The 23158-nt window shown below is 35.8% G+C and overlaps 3 protein-coding genes across 4 annotated transcripts; 2 read left to right on the forward strand and 1 right to left on the reverse strand.

Annotated features, from left to right (window-relative positions):
- Nucleotides 1–5853: 5853 nt before the first annotated feature.
- Nucleotides 5854–7152, reverse strand: LOC103709809 (F-box/LRR-repeat protein At3g48880-like). The gene is made up of 2 exons (XM_008795312.5): nucleotides 6612–7152; nucleotides 5854–6507 (listed from the first exon to the last, which is right to left on the reverse strand). Exons 1-2 carry the CDS (start codon nucleotides 6959–6961, stop codon nucleotides 6015–6017), a joined length of 843 nt encoding a protein of 280 aa, XP_008793534.2. The 5' UTR covers nucleotides 6962–7152; the 3' UTR covers nucleotides 5854–6014.
- A 3430-nt stretch (nucleotides 7153–10582) lies between these two features.
- Nucleotides 10583–12886, forward strand: LOC103709808 (F-box/LRR-repeat protein At3g48880-like). 2 transcript variants are annotated; one of them, XM_008795310.5, is made up of 5 exons: nucleotides 10634–10808; nucleotides 10996–11056; nucleotides 11280–11408; nucleotides 11924–12325; nucleotides 12615–12886. In XM_008795310.5, the coding sequence occupies exons 2-5, from the start codon at nucleotides 11007–11009 to the stop codon at nucleotides 12724–12726; spliced, it is 693 nt and encodes a 230-aa protein (XP_008793532.1). In that variant the 5' UTR covers nucleotides 10634–10808; nucleotides 10996–11006; the 3' UTR covers nucleotides 12727–12886. The 2 variants fall into 2 exon arrangements, 1 of the variants encoding a protein (XP_008793532.1); XR_015976108.1 differs by having other exon boundaries at nucleotides 10583–10808; nucleotides 11280–12522.
- Nucleotides 12887–17826: 4940 nt separating this feature from the next.
- On the forward strand, nucleotides 17827–20145 carry LOC103709807 (F-box/LRR-repeat protein At3g48880-like). The gene is made up of 4 exons (XM_039114464.2): nucleotides 17827–18020; nucleotides 18215–18289; nucleotides 19236–19652; nucleotides 19885–20145. Exons 1-4 carry the CDS (start codon nucleotides 17842–17844, stop codon nucleotides 20003–20005), a joined length of 792 nt encoding a protein of 263 aa, XP_038970392.2. The 5' UTR covers nucleotides 17827–17841; the 3' UTR covers nucleotides 20006–20145.
- Nucleotides 20146–23158: the final 3013 nt, after the last annotated feature.

Raw genomic sequence — 23158 nt, forward strand, 5'->3', positions numbered from 1 at the left:
ATCTTTCATATCTGTGAGGATCTGATGTTATCTTCAACATCAATGTGGATTGCTTCTTTTTTGTAGGCCTCGAGCCCTTCTCGTTAGTGCTCATCCATCTTTTTTCTGACTACTCATTCCTCATTCTGATCTCCTTTCACTTATCATGGTAAGTATCACTGGGTATTAGCCGAGCAACCCATTCATTTTGATTCACTGATTTCTGATTGGTTTGCCAAATTAGAATACCATCATGAATCAAGATATCCTTATAAATGACTTGCATTGCTAAATTGGAATACTGTCAACAACAACTTGCCATTTGGTTCAAAGCTTCCAAATTGGCAACTCAACATTTCGTCTACTGACCTTCGACTAATTCCATCCCCTTACGTTCTTCAGACTAGTTATGGTGGATCCCTCCACATTACTACTTCTGTCAATTGGGCTCACACCTAAGCTTTAGGTTCGTTGCACTTAGTCTACCTTCGCCGCAATTGATGACAATGTGTAGTGAGCTAAGGCCTTGGTGAATCATTGATGGTGAAGAACTGTATTAGTTTAGGTCAAGAGTGAAGTGAGTATCTTGAGAGTACTAACTCATTCGGCCTTGTATTTATGTTTATAATTGTATTTAGTTGAAAGTAATAAATAGCAAGGCTCTTTTAACTTTGCATTTTTTTTTTATGTATCTCTTTTGTAAAATTGTCACCATCATGTGAACTTTATTATACTACTATTAATATATATATTTCTGCTTCTAGATCAAACGGACCATCTACAGATATAGATACCTAGTAAATAACTATCTCACCCATAATCCCTGTATGTTTCTCCTGCTACACATAATGCTAGACACTAAGCCATATCGGCTCTTGCTTTGTCATGCTACCCTCGGCATATGGCTCCGATATGTGCACCATTCAAGAAAAGTATAATGGCTTCTATTGACATGGTTGCCCTAGCCCTTTTGATAGTAACGGATGATAGTGCTATTGGTTTCCATCCATTACCACTAGCAAATCACGAGCTTTAACAGTAAAGACCTATGTTGATGTAGGTTCACCGACGTCGCCAACAATGATGTATAAAGCACTACGATTGATGGCTCTAAGTGCTAGTTCAGTACTGACATACCAATTCCTTATTAGGCCTGATGCAATCCTGCATTCATAGCAAGATTTCTACCTTGCCTCAGCTTGTGTAACCCCAAGTGTAATGGCCTGGTTAGGGCCAATCCACTTGACCAATCTGACTTGGACCCATGCATGCATCGCACGCGATAAGCAGCAGTAAACTCCCGATAGGAGTCTACTTTTCTATCTGAAGCAGGTAACTCCTAGTAAAATAGAAGACCTTGGGGTGCTACAACTCTCCTAGGGTCCCTAGAACCCTAGCTCACTTCTATAAATAGGACTCCCTCCCCTCCATGGCCCTCCACCGGGGATCACCGTTCCTTCTCCTCTCTTCTTTCTATCTCTTTCTTCCACTGTATTCATTCGAACTCACCATTCCCAAGCATTGTGCCCATCGAAAGTCGAGGTTGGAGAACGCTATTGGAACCAAGGTTTAGCAAATTCTCTAGTGAAGTTTGAAGATTTAAGATGGAAGAAGTAAGTAAATCCTATACTCCTTACTAATTTTTGAACTTGTAAGTAGTTTATACACTCCTTGTTAATTTTCAAACTATCATATTTGTCATGCATATGGTTTGCCAATGATGATATCATATTTTTTTGAAATAAAGGATCAGCATATGTATTATGAAAATTATGCTTTGTTATGAAAAGTGCTTCCATGATTGTTTTTCATGAAAATAGCATGTATATGAAGCATGAATTTTATCATGCATTTAGTATTTTTTTCATCTACTTATGTGCATATTTTAAGAAAAAGATATGAATATTTCAAAGGCTGTCAAATAGCTATGTATGACCCTTAATTGGGGAAGATCGATATCCAGAGCTAGCATCCGTACAAATATAGGCCCTGCCAGTGGATATAAAGTTGGCTTACACATGATACTTTATCGATTATGAACACAGGCCTTGTCATGGGTATAAAATAACTTTAGCAAAAAAATCTGTGAGCAATATTTTGAACTATGATATGACTAAATGGCAAAAAATAATTTATGATTTTATTTGTACAATATACTTGGAACCATGGTGCTATGAAATATGCTGCTAAAGAGATATATTAGAAGTAGTATAAATTTTATTTACTGAGCTCTAACTCATATCTCTTTTTTTTTTCTTTTTTAGATAAATAGAATTACTAGAAATGAAGGATGATCCAGGCTTAGAATTTGTGTTAGCAAGCTTGGCGATTTTATAGAAGATTTTTAGTTATTTAATTGACTATGAACTTCTAGTTAGTGACTTTCCAAATTTTGAGAAATATAAGTTTTGGTATTTATATTTGAATTTAGATATTCTGAACCAGTAATTATTTAATTATTTAATGGATCATGGATTTATTCTTTTGTATTTTATTGGAGATTATGATTGTTGGCTTCATATCATTATGGGCAGTACAGACAGTACTCCACTATAGCATGGTTGTGTTAGGTGTGACACAAAGACTCTATATAATAGTCTTCAGCCTTTTTCTCTTGATAGGCCAAAATCTGAGGGATGGATAACTTCAAGACCTCGGCATTCTCGTTCCATAGCGATAGATAAACCGATTCAACTACTATGAAGGCAAGATTGGTTAATGCTGCCATAATCTATACTAAAATGTGTTATGGCATGCAATACCTGCTTTCAATAATAGAAACAAGTTTATAGACTTGTTCTAACATTAGAGCTGAAGAAGCTGCATACCACTTCAAGAGTGGCCCAATTATGGCAACCACTTTTGCTGCAGTTGCTTCCTTGATCTCCTTCTGCAAGATTTGATGGTAGCTATATAGTTGTCCCACTGCAAATAGTGTGACGACGAATACATAGAGTCCCACCAAGTGTAACAGAATGTTTATTGGCATCTTTTCTGTTCTATTTCGAGCGAGCTAGGAAACTCAAGATCCTACAAAACTCAATCGTTTGGTAGAGGATGCACCAGCAAGCTTGTTTAGGTAAGGGATAGATATGTGCGTGGGTGTGCCACTGGTGTTAGACTAGCCGAAAATATGTTGATTGAAGTGAGGATAGAGAGTAGCACTGGTTCATATGCCTGGACCTTTAATGACTTTCATCACTATCATACCATTGTTTGAAGAAGATGGAACTAGATAAGGGTGTGGCGATGTGCTATTGTAGAAGTGTGTAGCACAGGGCTACAGTAGGGATGTAGCGCTGAGCTAAGGCAAAGATGTAGGGGTGGACTATGGTAGAAATTTTAATTTACACCTACTTCTAGAAGAATAGATTAAGATAAAGATAAAGTAATGCATTGGATTAATTATCGAAGGATCTTAATATAGAATACAAGTTCAATATTTATACTGATATATAATAACTGTCGACTTCAACAATTATTCCTTGCGTTCTCCACTTCTAGCGGTTTTGGTAACAGACGCCGGTTTCCTCTCACTACTGCACGATCATCATGATGGCTACTCTGCACTAATTGTCAGACCGATTCTAATACCTTATCGGTCTTGGTCTATCATTAATATTTTTTCGATCTATCCCAACATGGCTTGTGTTGCCATATCTAGTCATCTTGTAGTATGATCATTGCATCTTGGAACACCCTTGAGACTGATTTATCCATCTTGCATTATGGTTGACCCTGGCCATCCTAGTGTTTCAGTCTGCTTATTAACATCATAGCCAAATCCTCCTTCTTTGACCTATTCCTCCATACTTGGTGGAATTTATTAAGGCCAAATTTCATCAAGCCTAGCAAGGATTATGCGGCTTTCGCTCGTTTGACTTTAACTAACTTGGTTCATTGGTGCTTGCTCATTACTGCTTTTTAGGTTGTTGAGAGATGGTATAAACAGGTTGATAGGGAGAGAAGGAAGGGTATAATGGATTAGGAATGAAGTGGAGGGGTGAAGAGAGATAGAGGGTGGGGCATGTAAGATAAGGAGGTGGGAGAGGGAAGATTAGGCAATGATATTGCAAAGAGAAGGGGCGAGGAATGAGAGAGAGGGTAAGGTATGAAAGGAATTAGTTAGAAGAGAGAAAATGGAAGTTAGTTCGGACTTCGGAGCAATTTTCTGAATTCATCGAACTTAGACTAAACTGTCACAATGGTTGGGTTTTTCACTAGTTCACGAATTAATCAGAAATCAATCATAAACATAAAAATAGAAGAGGGAGAAAAGCAAAGCTCTCCCCTTATATTAAATCCACCTTGATCTCTTCTCTAAACTCAGACCCCTATTACCCTAATCTCACTACTAAGCTTAGTTCTTTAAGGCTCTCACTCCTCTCCACCATATTTGATATTGAGCTGGGCCACCATCACCATCCATCCCATCAAGTACCATCTTCATTTCCGATTTCATGCATCAACTGATGACCTATTGCATGGCCACTCTACATACTGGATTTCAAAATCGAGTGTCATCACCATGTCTCTGCTTTACTACTACCTTAAGCCTCCCATCTTAGTCTTCATCAGCTCTAACCTCTAGACGCTAGTTGAAGGTTGAGAGGTGGGGGCATTTGACCTCATAAAATTTGGGAATTCATTAAATTAGAGAAATCCGGTTTAGTTTGGTCTCCTAAAAAGAATACTTATGAGAGAAATGGGTTATTTTAGTTGGTTTCCTGAATTTTTTGTTCCTCAAAATTCAAAATATACTCTTTCAACCTACTATTATCTTGAATTTCTTTCTATAACATAAGCAGATTTGCTTGTGAATTGAGATTTCCATAACCATATCTCAACTGGAGTCCAACTAACCTTCTATGATGCATTCCATTATATTTGCAAAATAAATATAAATTCTAAGACTCAAGGAAGTGGATAAAAGGAAAGAGTTAGGGAGTTTATACGAAGAGGAGCCCCTCCAAAACCCTAGCCTTCTTCCTCATGACCCTCCTCCTCTCCCTGTCATATGCCACAAACTGTAACCCTCCACTAGCAACTTATCAAGGAAAAAAGATGGAGTATCAAGGAAGCGTGGAGTGTTCCCTCTCTCCTCTCCCTCCTTCTCACTCCCTCATTCTATTTATTCACTTTCTCTTTATTTTTGTTATGTATTCATAAAAATTTAAAGGACCTTCTTATAAGAGAGAGATGAGAGATGATGGGGGTGCGCTCATAAACACTTTTTATTATTAAACTAGATTTTTACTAATAAGTCTTATCGAATTAGTTAAATTCCTGGCGCCTTATCTAGGTGGTAAAAAAAAAAGAAAGGTAAGTCATAGGTGAAGATGAAGGCCTAAACATAATTAGATAATTTGGAGGCAAAGACAATCTTCGATCGCATTCAACCCTCATAGTTTCCTGTGAGGAAAATACTGCAACAAGGAGCACTCCTTGACAGGAAGACTGCCAGTTCGCATTTCTACTCAAATGTGGGATGGTTGTGAGGCTTGTTTGGTGAGATTGCGTTATCATCCTAACAATGCTCTAAAATAAATGGACATGGACTTATAGGTAGGCAAGAAGTCCTGTGTCACCAACCATGCTGGTCTTTGCATTTAGCTTATGAAACTATATATGAAAAATAAGAAAATTATTGTTGCTAGGTTTTCTACACCCACCAAACATTATAGCATTGATAACTATTTGTCAACTTCCGTGCCCGCATCGTTTTCAGCTACAGTTGGTGAAGCAATAATATCCTACTAATGGGCCTACATCTACGTCAAGTACCTGCACCTTGTCATTGGTGGTGCCAAAAGCAAGATAGCCACTCGGTAAAAGAAAAGGAAAAAGAAGGAAAAAAAAAAGAAGCAAAAAAGCAAGACCAGAAGGACACAATGGCGTCATTGAATTTTCCTTGATTAAAGCATCTCAAGGAGCTCACTACCCAAATCTTTGTAAAGCATAGTAAGATGCATGGAAACCAACAACGACCTCAATATTTGGAGAGGAACAAGTTTCTTGACAAACATATAAAATTCTCATGATCGATGGTTTCTATGGACTTCCAAAACCATTCCCCAAAGGACATCCTCATACTCATCGTAGTCATCATGAAGCTTGGAACCTTTGTACTCAAATGCTTTGATTCCAGAAGCCTTCCTCAAGACTTCATCATCGACATCGAAACCCCTGCATCTTGTCACATCCAGCTCCTCCAGTTCTCTACACCCATCCAAGATCACCAGCAGCTCTTGCTTGCCTAAAAACGATCCTTTCATTGCCAAGTATTTGAGCTTTGGTAGGTGTGTAACAATGGCCAGAGCATCCTCTCTATATAAGCATCCATAGATCTGAAGCCCCACAAAGCTCCTGCAGTTGAGGCTAATTTGCTCAAGTATGGGCACAAAAGAAGATGTCTTCAGTCCCATATCCAAAAACTCAAGTTCCTTCCATCTCCCTATGATCTCAGGAATATGCTTCTCATATGGCTGCAATATATCGGGCAAAGCTAGCAACTTCACTCTGGGACACCTATAGACCATTCTCAACAAAGTTAAGCTTAATCCTCTTAGCTAAAATAACAACAGGAAAGGTCATAACTGATCAATATAAGAAAATTAAGTAGGACTCATTACTCATTAGATGCGTAGATCAAGTCCGGTAGTGGTGCAATGAAAGCAGTACTAGGTAAGGCGAGCTCGATCGCCGATCTGCAACTGCGAGCAGTTGCAAGTTTCATGAAGCTTGAGAAGGAGAAGCTCTTTATGTGGTACTCTTGTGCAAATGTCTTGCTGAAAGTGCCCCATGGCATGAGGTCTAGTGCTCGGAAGTTGAGGACTTTCCAGCACTGGGGATCTAAGGAAGCTTTGTGCCATGACTTGCATACAAAGGGGACACAAAGTGTCAGGTCCTCCAAATTTAGCCTTGAGAAGACATGAACCAAGCAGTCCACGGCCAAGTCCTCCCATCTCCTTCCTTCTTCCATGTTGCTCTCTGGACACCAAATCTCTTCAGGTCTGCTTCCTTGTAAGAAGAGCAAGCCTTCCTCTCTTGGACTCTTATAGCATGCCAAATTGGAAGGATAAGAAACACCGTATACTTTAATTTTCAGTTGCGTGGCGGTCTGGATTTGAAGTGAGAATTTTTTTCTGGCATGCAGAATGAGCTGTTATGGATGACTCCCTGGTTAAAGAAAAAGGATTAAGTTCTGTTTCTTTTCTTTACACCTTTTGCGGACCAAGACTAACTACACGTATTTCAAATATAAAAAGATTTTATGTCACATTCATGGAAACGTTAACCTGGCCACATCCAAAGGTAAAGGGAGTACCATCGACTGCAATGCTATTCTCTGTGCGAATGGGAGACGCCAATGGAGTAGTCCAAGTTTGGTGGTTGGTTGACCCCTCTGTTTCAGAGAAAAGGTCGGCATGACACCGCTGTTTATCTAAAATTGGGGAATGGGAAATGCATTTTGACTTCGAATGTCTGGTCTAAGAAATTGAGTTTTATTTATTTAAAAATGTATATAATTTTAATTCATTTGATTAAGCTAGAAAAATAAATAAAAAAATGGTAACTGTGCATATTTGGTTTCTTTTAGAAGAATGATGTTTGAATAAAATAGAAGGATAATTTAGGAATTGAAGAAGAAAACTGAATCTCTCTTAGCTTGTACATTAATTTTTCTTATTTTTCTCAATTTATATACCAATTTTAAAGTTATTTTAACTGATTGATCTTTGCCTTCTTCTCCGAGTATAATATATTTATTATCAAGTTTCATGGGCTTCTCTCTCTCCCCTCCCTCTCAAGTAGAAAAGAAATCCCCTTCTATCATTACTTTTTGAGAATTATAAAAATCCTTTCAATATTTATATTTATTACACTTATATTCAATAGTTTGTAAAACCTACACTTATACCTAATTAAATTAATGGCATTAGTGACACTATTTACCTCATGTAAAAGATCAAATTGCCCTTGGGTTAAAAAAAAAAGATGCACATATTTTTTTTATATTATTGGATAGCTATTATGTCACTTAAGGTTAGTTTGGTTATTTTTAAAAAAATTTCTAATATAAAATTTGAATTTTATTTAAGGTTAACTGTTTGACTAATATTTTGTTAAATTATGGGTTAAAATATTAGATAAAAATAAACCTCAAGAGTGTAAGTATAGGTTTTTAAAGTTATTAAATCTAAGTGCAATTTATTTCTAATCTCATGAGGTTATTGCAATTTATTTATTTTTAAGGCTAGAAGAGGTTATTCCCACCTTTCTATCCTCCACCTACCCTATCTCTACTTAGGCGGGACACCAACCACTTAGGTGAAAATGGGTGCAAGAATGAACAAGATCAAATACACTAGTGTATTAAAATATATGATAAGATATAAACATTGAAAATCTACTTTATTGGTTATGAGATACACATATTAAACATAGGTAAAATTAAATTTACTAGGTTTTGAATTATCATATCGTAGTAAATTATGGTATCATACTACTATAATAGTTTATTTCCTACTCATTTGATGTTTAGTTAGAGACCACCAAAATAGATGAACTTTGATTTTTAGGCATTTTTTAGTGCAGATTATCTTTAACGTTTTGAATTTTCAATTTGAATAATGGATCATTGGTTTTGAATTTTTAATTTTTTTTCCAAAGATTTAAAGTTAAAGTATGTAGTCCTACTTCCTCGCTCCCTCTATCTTTATAGTATTTATGCATGTATATACGTACATATATAACTTCTTTTCAGTGCACATTTCCTATAGCCTAGTAAATTGCTTTTTTATTTTGTATGACAATTATTATTTTATAAATAGTTCTATTCACTGCTAGAAAGACTTGAATATGATATTGCACATTTTTGCTTGCATATTTTACTTAAATATTTAAATTAACTCGATAACATTTACTTTTCAAAATATAACTCAGAGAGAGTTTGTATTTATCAAACGAAGGGTTCTCTAATTTGGTTTGCTTTCAATTACTGTATTGATTTTCAAAGTTTAATTCCAGTGATCAAATAGATCTTCACACCACATTGCTGAGTATTTTAGAGATAGAATCTTGAGGATAATCATTGTTGCTCATCCTGGATTTTCTTGGCTGAGGATTTTTTATGTGTGGCTCTCAGACATGATGGCCAGTATTTTGGAGGCACTCAATTTAGGGGCTTGAGCTATCATCTTTGCAATACCAAGGCCTCACAACAATAGACAAATTGATCCTTTCATGCTGATGCTTAATAAGATGCCAAGACATAGTTGATTAGGTAAAGAGTATTTTGTGGAGTCACGAAGAAAATCTCCGGATTTGTAATGTTCAAGGTTCAACTCTCACACTAAATGATGTAACAAGTTGGGCTTCTGCATAATTTTCTTTCTTACATAAGATAATTTTTATGAAATTGGTAATTTCTCTTCTGGGCTAGTTGACGAAGAAAAGGTCTCCTAACAATGCAGTAAATTATATCTACTTATATCATAATATAGAATTATTTTATAATGATAAAATTACCATGCTAATTATTAAAAAATATATTTGATTATAGTATAATATGATAGCACTTTGTTCTTTATAGTTATCAGTTTAAAATTATAATCAGTGCAAGTAAAGTAGTAGCACATATAAATGTTTTATCAAACATGTTACAACATTGCGTAAGTAAAACAATTATTATTGTGTAAAAGCATCCAGAGCTACCGAGTTCATCATTCAACATTAATGAAATTCAAGGGGCAAGAATACCAAATATAGCATTGGGATCAAGTTACACAAGGTATCATGCTCATACTAAATAGAGCCCACTTGACCATGTATATCATTTCCTATTAGTAAGTCATGCATAGGTATTGTTTCAACGCTAGAATGTGACCAACTCATACGGTACCTCCATAATCAGTAAAGGATGACTATTTATACATTGAGTTTACCTCAAATCCAACCAATCATAGTGGAGGAGTCTCCTTCCAGGAGAATATGATCAGCTCTCAGAATGATCTTTGCGTATCTGAGGCCTTTCAATAATCACAATTGGATATTATCCCAAACTAATTAACTTAGCCGTGCATTAAAATTCAATGTTGAGAACTATAAAAATAACCTAATTATAAAACGATGGGAACGAAAAATATACTACTAATATCATAAATGATATGTTATAACTAGACAATGGTTTAATATATAGATATTATACTTGCAGGGAGACGAAGCTGACCAGGAAATTGGATCATCAATCCAAACAAATTTCTATAAAAATGTTAAATAACATAAGATATTAGAAATGGCTATATTCTTCATGAAATGAACATATTGCAAATAGATGCCATAAATATAAAAAGGAAAAAAATTACTATATTAAGGTGTTGCCATTCTTTAAGGTGATAGGCCCTTGAGTCATGGATCCTTAGTTCCAGCATTTAAATTTTCCTTCAAGTAATTAATTATCAAAATATTAAATGTGAAGGAATTACAAATAAATGCTATGCCAAATTGTTGAGGTGGCAGGCTTTTGACTCTCGTGGTCGTGGATTTGATGAAGAGAGAGACAGCTGGGTAAAATGCTTTAGGTGCCGATTCAAAATTCATCCTAATAATGTACCTAACCCAATTAACTCTTCTATTAAAATAACTTATCTATATTTTAGTAATGTACCCAGACCGTCCTCCCTTTCAATATTTTAGTAATGTACCCAGACCTTCCTCCCTTAAGGAATCTGCAATCATCCTCTCTCTTCTTTCAGAGCTTACACTGCGATCATAAACGCTGGTCTTCCTTCCCTCTTCTTATCTCCTTCTCCCAAGGACCAAACTAGGTAATCCTTCTCATGTTTCAAGCAAGAAAAACGCGAATTAGGAACCCTGCTCATGTTTCAAATTCTCGTAGACTTTTACTGCCGTGCTTTTGATCCAATCTACTTGAACTATGATGAGTGATGACTATAAGTTTTCCAAAGATTTGGTACCAACTCATGATGATATTTCCTTTGCTCATCTCTCTAGGTGGCTCTCTCATGGGTCGGGCCGCACCAGTTGCCGATTTTGCCGAGCCAAGCTATCAGAGGTTTGGGATTTTGACCAGTTCTTGTCTGCGTCTGAAGTGTTTGACAAAATTTCTCAACGAAATATCCGATATTGAAACCAATATTCATTTCAAAACCCATGTCGAAATTTATTCGGGGATTTCTTCTTTTTTTTTGTGCGTGTGTGTTTGTGAAGTAACTATTTTTCGTTGCACCTGCATAAAAGTCTATCAAAGAACAAGATTTACTGGTGAGCTACTGCAGGTACAATAATCTTGGCCCATCAAAATGGGATAAATTGTGGAGATTCGGACTTCCACGTAGTTGGAGGCCCTTTGAGGATGCAATTGGAAACAAAAGGGCAATGCAACTCCTCAACCATCATGGAATTGGGTAATGCATACTAGAGTAAGGCATGCATCATGCATGCGATACATGGTATAGATGGATGTGATCCTCCAATCTGATTAGTTTTTCCAATTATTTATGCAATTTGATAGAGAGACGCACTTTTCTTGTTTCTCTGCCTCAGAACTAAACTAAGGTGTATATTTATCTAAAATAGGAGCAGTCATTACTGCTTGGAGATGGATGACACCCCAAGGTGTAGCCTAATAAATACACTTGAATGTTTTGAGTTTGATAGTAGAATTTATACAAATAAACTTCTATATACACCTGCGAGCATGCTTGTACCCACATGCACATAGAGAAGTTGGTGTGTCTAAATTTTAGTGGATAATAACTACTCTTTGCCTTTATTGATAAGAATGAGCAATCCATTATGGTCTTATATGACCTTGGCTTGGAGACACCCAATAATTGATTGCAATGACCAGTATCTTGCACCTTAATCATATTCATAAAGCTCTTTATTTGTTTGCTCAACTGCATCTGTCATTCTCTAGAGTTCAGAACGAAGAAGGAAAGATGAATGCGAGTGAAGAAACAATGAAAAGCGAGCAGGTTATTGACATAAGGAGATGGGAGGACCTACCTCTTGACTGTTTGGTAAATATTTTCAAGAGATTGGGTGTTGAGGACATGACAACTGGTGTTCCTTTTGTATGCAAATCCTGGTATGAAGCTCATCTCAATCCTAGCTGCTGGAAGATACTAGACCTTCGTGCAATGTATAAGTGGCCACAGAGCCCTTTTATTGGGAGGTTCATGCATGAATACCGATTAAAGAAATTCACAACCAGGGGGTTTCTGAAAATTATAATCAATCGTAGCCATAAATCACTTACCGAGCTGATCCTCCCTGATTACCTTCTTCCTCTGAGCGAAATGGTCTACATCTGCAAAGAGTAAGTGCTATATAGAAATTGTTCTTGTTTCTATGTATTTAGCATAGTTTGTATTAGTTGGTTTATCTTATTTTAGCCCTGGATCATCTGAATTTTCATTAATCTCAAAAGTAGATCATCTGAATATATTTTCTTCTTCCTTTTAAACTGAACATTGGACTATCAAGCTTTGTGGACATGAAACTTTTATTTAGCAGGTATAGCTGATTTTCTTTAATGGTAGGCGAATAATACGTGCTTTTGTGTTATAATCTCTAATATATATTTGGCCGTGATTCTCTCAATACAGGTGTCCAATGGCAAATGTCTATGCTTCATGGCACTCGGAACAAGATCCAGGTTTCATCCGCAGTTTTGTGATGACATTTAATGGGGCCGTCAAGCAACACTTAAGTACATAGTGATGTAAATTTCTGAATGTAAATATGTTTCTGGGAGCTTCAAAAATTTATCCTGGTTGATATATAGCTTCTGTTGTTATTCTCTTGTTCTTAGTGACTTTCTTCTAAGAAAGATGTCTTTTATGAAGTAGCTAACAAGAATAGTTTATTGGTTTTTATGGAGTTTTAGTAAGTGCCAACCATATTATGGATGTTGTCCACTATAAATTCTGCAGTTATATGGCATTTCCTTGTCATATCAGCATTATAAACTGGATTATCTTTGTGCATCTACAATTTGCAATAATTGTTCCTCGAATATGACTAACAAGAAAATAACAGCACCTGAATATCTGAATAATAAATGATCAAAACTAATATCTGAATAGTATCCAAATCCAGTTTTAGTCTTGTTTAGCATTACATAACTCTCATACAATTCAAAAGGTAATAAGTGACAAAATCATTATGATTTCGACTTTATTTCCATACACTGCTATCTTTAACTTAGTGGTTTGCATTCTTGAGCCACTAGTTATATGCCCTTTAACCTAAAACTTGTAGGTTAGAATTGTTATAAGATCCACAAAAAGAGTCATATATCGAAGCTGATGCAGTTATTTGGGTGTCCTTTTTTTTTAAAGAAATTTGTTTGTTCTAGAAAATAATAAGAGAAAGCTGCAAGGATTGTATACTTCCATATTTCCATTAAAAAAGGATTATATGCTTTATTTGGATTAATAAAATATGAAATGGAATAACATTTACACCAAATTTATGTATCTGATCTTATATTTGTATTTGTATTGTTAATGTCTGGTTCGCATCTATATCCTTTAGAACAAATATGTATACATGCTATAGCATTCCATTAATATCCATGTCTATATTCATATTTGTCAACAAAGAATGGCTAGGGATTTGTATATACTAATATTCAATCCATGTCCAATCTGTTTTTAGCTCTATCCATGGGCTTTTCACCTCTGTAGCTTACTGCATTTCTATTCCATCTAAAGATGGATATTAAGGATGATCTTGGCTTTTGCTAAAGGTCTGAGTATGGTGGTTGGTCTATCGGACAATCAATCTTCATTATCAGCTTGCATTCAGCTTGAAATTCAGCACAAGTTTAGCGTACTCAATTAGCAAATGAGCTGAGCTAGAGCTAGGCTTGGCTCATTCTAGCTTATCCTACTTAAAATTGAAATATATATGTATATATGTATGTATGCGTGCGTGCGCTTGCGCGCGTGTTGTTTACCAGTGTGTGTGTGTATATATGTGTGCATGTGTGTGTAATGCATTATCTTAATCTTTTTATTTAATTAAAAATACTTGGTATTTATTCATTTTAAATTAACATAATTAATATAAAGTAGAATATATATCAAATATAAGATTAAGATATAATTGAGATAAATAGTTCAAAGTATGTAAATGAAAGCCTCGGGAAATTTTAAGCTTATTGGCTCTCTTAAGAACTATTTTCGACGGAAGCACAAATGGAAATTAAATGAGCTGGCTCAAGCTCTGCTTGATTACAAAGTGAGCCAAACTTGAGATAGGCCTTGCTCGTGTTCAAATGATTTACACCTTAAATGGGAGTAGAGGCAAGGTTCTGATTAGATAGATGGGCTGGAAATTTCACTTCGACTGATAGGTTTCCTCTCAACTAGCATGCACATGACATGCACCTCACCCACCCCCCGAATCCACGCACACAGTTCAACCACCTTATTGCCCCGCTTGGGTAACAAGCCCACGCTACCGAGCTCAACTCTCACCTATCAGGTTCGTCATCTTCCTCAGATCATTTCGGACCATTATCCTCTCTTGATCAAAACTGCTTCCAACACCTACCATCACAGCCCATTCTGGCTCGAGAAGATATGGTTTTCTTATCCCTAGTCCTAAGATATTGACTAGGGGGCTTGGAGGGCGCTAGTGTGCTGGGATGCTATGCGCAAGGTCACGCGCAAATTTGAGCTCACCAAGCGGAGGCTGTAGAGATGGAACCGAGAGCTGGTGGGCAACATCTTTAGATGCTCGACGAGGTGGAAGCTTCTATTGTCGACCTTCAAGGAAAGGAGGACTGTAGTGGCCAGTTATCTAAGGCTGAGCTAGCCAATCTCCTTTAGATGCTGACTATGCATTATTCTCTTTTGCGGCAGTAGGAGGTTTTTTTGTGGCAGAAGTCTAGAATCTAGTGGATTGGGGAAGGAGACGGGAACACCCATTTCTTTCACTGATCAACCATCATTAGGAGGCAGAGGAACACTGTTCGGTCTTTAAAGGGTGAGACTGGGCAAAGAGTGGAGGAGGGTAATACAGATTCTGTTTGACATCTTCAGATCTAAGTGGACGAAGGGCAACGACCGAGGGGTGGCCTCCCCATTCCACCACCGGAGTTTAGAGTTGGGACAAGCCTCACCTTGATGCCGTCCTCCGCTTGCTATGCTATCTTAAAGACACCCCTAGCCTAGGCATTCTTCTTTCTTCTTCTAGTTCTCTTCATCTCATAGTTTATTGTGACTTAGATTAGGCCAGCTGCACCATGACTCGACACTCTACTACTTGTTCTTGCATTTTTCTTGGTTCTTCTATTTTTTAGAAGACAAAAAAACAAGTCACTATCTCACGCTCCTCTACTGAAGCCGAGTATCGTGCCATAGCTATATACAACAACCTGTGTGATGCAGTGGTTAAAATATTTGCTCCATAATCTAGGTGTCGCTTATTTTGCACCTACGACATTGTATTGTGATAATAAAGCTGCTCTTCATATCTCGTATTTGACAGATATAACCAGCTATATAATCCCATGTGATAGAAATTATTTCTTGATTTCGATAACTATGTACATATTTGTAGAGATTTTTTTTATATGGATTATATCATTTTATTGATTTTGAGATATTGATCCCTTTGATGTAGGAATATTAATTCCATATGAAGTATATATAAGTATGTCATCATAGCTAATGAAAGTTAAGCCTTTTGGCTATATATTTGTTTTTTAGCAAAGAAGGCATCTAGTGCACTCTCTGCATTGAGTAATATATGCTTCTCTCTCTCAGATATTGTGAAACAAAGGCAGGGACCAACAGTGTCAATATTGGAACGTAGTGCTAAGCTCCCATTCCCTTCCGAGTCCAGCTCTATGATAGAGAGCAAAGTTGTGGTAGGACAAAGCAACTGCATTACCAGTTAGGAAATTACTCATTGCTTGTTCTTGACACCTTCAACAGGCATCACAAGTTGCAGAAGCTTGATAGTCTTACCAAGTTTAATAAACAGGAAAAATCAATAAATAACTGATACTATATTTTCCAATTTATTTATCATAAATAAGCACTCAAGATCTCCAATTATTGCGTATGTTAAGTCTTGAGATAATACCATATGCCCTTACCAGGACGTAATGCTCAGCCTATTTGATAGCCATCCTTCTCCATGGTTGGAAGGGTTGTACTCAGCCTATTTGATTGCCATCCTTCTCCATGGTTGGAAGGTTTGTACTGCCTTGTGTGATGAAAATTGCACACCATAGAGGATCCGAACTCTTCAACAACCATCTCGTGGCCATATTATCATCCTTGTCATTATTGTTATGAAGCATGGAAGCTGTATTAAGCCCTGTTCAAGATCTCATCATCAATGGTAACAAAAAAAAAAAAAAAAAAAAAAAAAGCCTTACAAAACCAGACTCCAACAAAAGTAGTCTCAGGCTTGGACAATCACTCGACTCGACGAACCTTGGGCCAATTTGGGTCCATTTCCAACAAAATATATGTCTTGTGTAAAATTTTCTTTAAAGGCTTATTTGGTTGGGTATGTCAGATTATGAGGTAATCTAATGATTTCTAGAAATCATTTATCTTAAAAAATAATTACAAAAGAAAATAAATTTTACCATATTTGATTAGTGGAAAAATAACTCTACAAAATGGCAAAAAAAAAAAGATTAATATACTTGGTTGGAGATAATCTTATATGAATAAACAATTCCAATAATATTATCTTTGAATAAATAATTTCAGTAATAATACTTTTTTTTAGTCCATTTATTGTTTATTTATGGCCCACTTACATAAACATTACCAATATTAGTAATTTCAAATATTGAAATATATTTACATAAGTTAACAAATATTTTTAAATTAATTATACATATATTAAAAAATATATTTCTTATTAGAAATAAATTTTAGTATTTTTGGTATATAAATAAATATACTAATTATTAATAAATCATATATTATATTTATTGATAATTGATAAATATTTCTTAATTAATTATTAAGAGTTAATATTTATTAATAAATATATTAATATATTAAATATATTGTAATTTATAAATATTTTAAATCAGTATATTACTATTCAAATAATATGAATATAATTATTATTAATAACATGATATTATTAATATAATAGAAATGAGGATATTTTTGATAAGAAATGATATTTTTAGGTTACTTCTAGGTGGAAAAATAAATACCATGATTTGAGATCTACTATTTATTTTGTTTTATTACTCTATTTTTCATATGATCTGAAATAAATTTTATTTTTTCATACCAAGTTACTCCACTGGGCCCCAAACAATTAGGGGTGGCAATCGGGTCGGGTCAGGCATAAACATGTCGGGTCAAATACAGGTCGGGTCAGAAAACTATAAATCTGAACCCGACCTGTTTATTAAACGGGTCAGAAATTACAAATCTGAACCTGACCTGTTTATTAAACAGGTAACCCGACCCGACCCGTTTAACCTGTTTAATAAACAGGTAACCTGTTTACCCAACCCGACCCGACCTGTTTAACCTGTTTGCCCAACCTGACCCGTTTAACCTGTTTAGACCTGTTTAATCTGTCCAACCCAACCTGTTTAACCTGCCCAACCCGACCTGTTTAGACCTGTTTAGACCCGTTTAACCTGTTTAGACCCGTTTAACCTGTTTAACCCATTTAACCTGTTTAGACCTGTTTAACCTGCCCAACAGTTAAACGGGTTAAACGGTTTAAACGGGTCAGACATCTAAAACCCGTATCCGACCCAATTAATAAACAGGTTAAACGGGTCGACCTGTTTACGACCCGAACCTATTTAGGCCAAACCCAAACCTGTTTATGGCGGGTCGAACACGGGTCGGGTTGGCGGGTCGGGTCATATTTTGCCACCCCTACAAACAATTCTTGGAGCAGGAGCTAACCAGACACGCACTGAACCACGCCCTGCTCTCTCTTTCTCTCTCTCGCGTTGGGACGATCCTCTGCGAGTTTACGCTTGCGCTGGAGAAAACATCTCCGTAAGTTAGAAATCCTCTTCATGTCTTATGCTCCAATATTTCCCCAACTGGTTTTTGATCTAATTTGATCTTTCTTTTGACCTTCTTCCCCTTTAAGTTTGGTCACGGCAGAAACCCTAGATTGTGGTGAAAATAGATATCAAAATAATTGGTATCAACTCGTGGTGATTTCTTCTTTCTCTCTATATTTGCAGTACGATCATTGATGTTATTCTAATGGATGCGTCCGCACCATATACCGATTTGGCCGAACCAAGAGCTCCGAAAAGGTATTATCCGCTTCTCTTTTTCAAGGATGTTTGGGATTGGTTACTTCTCAAGGGGAAACATCCATTTTGTTAATCTAATGCTCAATCTGCATGTTAGGATGTTAAAAAGCAAAATTTTTATGTGGGAATTTTTAATGGTCTTATATGACGTTTGCTTATAAAACATAATGGATGATAGTGATGACCAGTGGTTAAAACTGTGATTTTCTTCATATATCTCTTTGTTATTCACATTCTTTAGATTGAAGAATGGGCGAGAAGCTAAAAATTTGGGGCGGAGGGGGTTGAGATTTTGTTGATCTAATGTTCAATTTACATGTTAGAATGTTTAAAAGAAAAATTTTGATGTGGGAAATTTTTAATGATCATTGGCTTATAAAACATAATGGATTATAGTGATGACCAGTAGCTAAAACTGTGATTTTATTCATATATCTCTTTGTTATTCACATTCTTTAGATTGAAGAATGGAGGAGAAGCTAAAACTAATTTGGGGCGGTGGGGGTTGAGATTTTGTTGATCTAATGTTCAACTTACATGTTAGAATGTTAAAAAGAAAATTTTGATGTGGGAAATTTTTAATGGTTTTATATGACATTGGCTTATAAAACATAATGGATGATAGTGATGACCAGTAGCTAAAACTGTGATTTGATTCATATATCTCTTTGTTGTTCACATTCTTTAGATTGAAGAATGGAGGAGAAGCTAAAAATGGGATTTTTTTTTTTTTTTTTTTTTTTTGGGGGGGGGGGGGGAGGGGGTTGAGATTTTGTTAATCTATGTTTAATTTACATGTTAGGATGTTAAAAAGCAAAATTTTGATGTGGGAAATTTTAATGGTCTTATATGACGTTGTTTTATAAAACATAGTGGATGATAGTGATGACCAGTAGCTAAAACTGTGATTTTATTCATATGTCTCTTTGTTATTCACATTCTTTAGATTGAAGAATGGAGGAGAAGAGATGGATCTAAGTGAAGACACGATGAGGGGTGAGAAGGAAACTGGGATAAGAAGATGGGAGGACTTACCTGTTAACTGCTTGGTGGAAATTTTCAAGAAATTGAGTATGGAGGACATGACAACTGGTGTTCCTTTTGTATGCAAATCCTGGTATGAAGCTCATCTCGACCCTAGCTGTTGGAAGATTCTAGACGTTCGTGGGATTGATCCATGGTCAGGGAGCCCTTTTATCGAGAACCCTTTTATTGAGAGGTTCATGCACGAATACCGTTTAACGAAATTCACAGTCATGGGGTTTCTGAAATTTGTCATCAATCGTAGTCATAAATTAGCCACCAAGCTGATCGTCCCTGATCGCCTTCTTCCTCTAAGTAACTTGGTCTACTTCTGCAAACAGTAAGTGCTAACCACTAACTACGATTTCTTCATGCTCATCTTAGTTTGTGTTACTTGGGTGTATCTTCTCACAGCCATGGCTCATCTATCTCATGTTAAACTTAAAATAACTTACTTGGTCATAGACCATTCATGTGCTTAGCTGATTTCCTTTTGAGGATGGGGTTGCAATATCTATATTTATATTATGGTAGATTTTAAATTATATTTGATGACAATATGTTGCATACAGATGCCCTATGGTGAATATTTACGCTTCGTGGCAGCCAGAGCAAAATCCAGGTCTTATCCGTGGATTTGTGATGAAGTTGAATGAAGTAATCTCGCTAAACTGTAGGAATTTAGAGTTGTAATATATCTGTAAGGAAGCATGCTTCTGAAAGATTTGTAAAAGTGTTGATTTAATCCTCTTTTGCAAAATGCTTTTTGTAAACTCTATGGTTTTATGTAATTTATGGCCTGAATAATGTCTAGCTCTGATATTGTTCTCTCATGCTTAATGGTCTTCTACTGAGCAGCTTACATGAAATTTTCTTGCTATTCATATAGTTTTAATAAGCACCAAGAATGTTATTGTTGTTTCTTATATGAGATTTTCATGCATATGATGCTTATTTGTAATATCAGAATTATAATTTGTAGAATAATTGTCCTTATGTAGTGGATTATTCTATTCCATGGATACCTGTCCATATAATATGAAATTATTTGTGTGACATGTTTGGGAGCACTAACACCAGATTGAAAGTTATAATATTAAAAACTTGGTGCTTGGGCTTAGAAGACATTAAATTTATAAAGCTATTTAGCGTTTATGGACATGATTTGATCCTCAAAAATCACAGGTATGATTTTTGAGTTCCTTAAACTTTTTCTTTTTTTTCCTTTTTAAGTGTTTCTTGTTAGACCCCACTTGTAAAGCATTCACCTAAAAGGCAAATAATCAAGTGGTTGAGAGAAGAAGAAGAAGATACATAAAAAAAAAAACTGTAGAATCAATATTGAGCAAAACAATGTCAGCGAGTATCTTTCACAACTGGCTGAACCTTCTTAAGAACTCTTATTCTTTATAACTCTCCCTGATGTAACTAGTTCTACAAATTTTTTGTTATAGGACAAAATGCTGTTATATAACTCTTAGATATTTTCAAAAAAATCATTTTCATAGTTCAATGCAATATGCAGTATCTTAAGTGGAAAAATAGCCAAAACTAATCATGTATGCCTCTCCCGATTTCCTGGAGTTGATGTAATGAATCCTCTTAGCCATTTGTTCCAATATGTAAGCAGGGAAACAAGAAAACAAAAAAATAAATCATATTGGAATCCTTGAGAGCGAGCATCTCTTAGATGCTGCTCTAATTTCTAATTTCTACCGTCTTATTTGACATCTTTATATCTCTGCCTTCGGCATTTCATTTCTTGACTTCTCAAATTACTGAAATTGTTTCATGGAGCTAGCTTTTAAGTCCATAATATGGTTGTCAATTTGGTGCTGACAATAAGATGTGTGATTTAAAGGCTGTCTTGATGGACTGGCCTTTATACTGACGGTTAAAATAATGATGATTGATCTTTTTTTTAAAAAAAATATTTTTCTGAAAATTAAACAGGATATGATGTTAAAATTTAGGCAATATTTATGATGCTTTTTAAAGAAGGCAAATTCTTTTTTTTTTTTCAAATGAACTTGAAGGTGATGCCTCAATTTTTTGAGCTTGAAATGCTATAGTAAAAATATAATATAAAAGGGAATAGTTTAGATAATTAGTTCATATCACGACAGGGGAATTGCTATGAGGATTGTCAGACTGAGCCGCTCAACAAACTGGTCTATATTTTCAGATGTGTTGGACAACATGTAAGAGTAGTACTGATCCTTAATGAAGACACCATTGAACTATGTTCTTTTTCCATCAGCCTGTACTTCTGTATCCCTATTCTTTCTTGGTGTCCAAGTTGCAGTTACTCAAACCTATGGATTATCAAGAGCATGAATCCAAGAAAGGAATGAATCAAACAGGAAGGTTTACTGCTATTTCATCCTCGAAACATGATGTAAAAATCTAAAGATATTTATGAAATCCACCAGTAAATTTCATATCTATCAACGGCACAATACATTAGATTACATACAGTGAAATTGTAGCACAAAACAAATGAAAAAGAGTTAGCACGATTAGGAAAACTTTTGTATGGTTATAGTGCATGATTTCATTCATTGAGAACGATGATTTGGGAGTTTCCACTGCATCATTTTGTTTCTATTGAACCCAAGTTAGTCCTCTCCATTTTCTGTTATTGAACAGTAGCTTCAAACCTTGCTCAAACGTGGATTAATTAATTTTCAGACACTGACATTCTTGTAAGAAATGTGTTTCCTTTGGTGAAGTTGGCCATGAGCTTTTGTTACAGGTATTAGTTGAAGCAAATAATCCTAGGAAACTTAGGGAAGCAACCATCATACAATGAGTATAATATGTTGATCTCCCTCATTCTTCTCATGATTATAGCCTTCTTCTTAGGCCAATATGATTTTCTTAACAGCAAATTCCTAAGATTTGGAAGATTTAACAGTAGTTAATATATGTTTAATTTTGTTATAACCAAACATCCTCGGCCCAGAAAATATCTTAGAATTCTACAACAGAAGGCGGCTTGGGTTCCATTTCAATCTTCTTAAGATCCTTTCAATTTTTTTTTCCATTTTTTTCCCACAGGCTACAACATGTGTCCCATGTTCCTACATCAAAATTAGCAAAACAACTGTCCTTAATATCTGACATCTATTATTATTTCACAGCATAGCCCAGGACTTGTATGAGAAATAGAGCCTAAGGCCAAGGAGAAGAGAAAGAAGTGGGACAGCCTAGTGGAAAAACATGAGGACCATGGATGTCTTTTTCATTGGATCAAAGTGAAGAGAAACCTAGAGCACTGACAACCACAAACTCAATGTGTGCAGATCCCATTGACTAGACAACGGTGGTTGCAGAAGCTTAAAATAACCTTAGTGAAGCTTGGTGGATAGAGAGAAGAATACATATTTGATGCAATATATTGACCACATTCTTTTAACAATACACTTGCATTTTCCATTTCTACGATTTGGAGAGCTGATGAACTCTTAGAAACTGAGCTGAATCTATGTTTGCATTTAGACAGAACCGAGTCGATGCTGCTCATCAACAAGCTGGCTGAATTTTTTCTTTGTTGAATCTCATGTTGTGGACGAATTGACTCGGAATTAATTAGAAGGCGTAGGCTCACCTAGATGATATAGCTTCTGAAGAGTGCTTCTCAAATGTTGATTGAGGTTGGGGCAATGTTTCTGTCCAAACCTTAGTAAATTGTGGGGTGTTATCCAACTTCTCCGCTTTTATCCTTCTGAATTATTATCTTTCTTCGGTTTATATGATCCAAATCCATGTTCTTGAAACCGTATTTTTAGCCGACCACTAATTTTGACAGGCTCATAAAAGATTAACCCAAGACTACAGCATCAC

Source organism: Phoenix dactylifera, chromosome 1 (genome assembly GCF_051530095.1).
Source record: "Phoenix dactylifera cultivar Ajwa chromosome 1, Ajwa_hap1_PhDact_Kaust_v1.1, whole genome shotgun sequence".
NCBI lineage: Eukaryota > Viridiplantae > Streptophyta > Magnoliopsida > Arecales > Arecaceae > Phoenix > Phoenix dactylifera.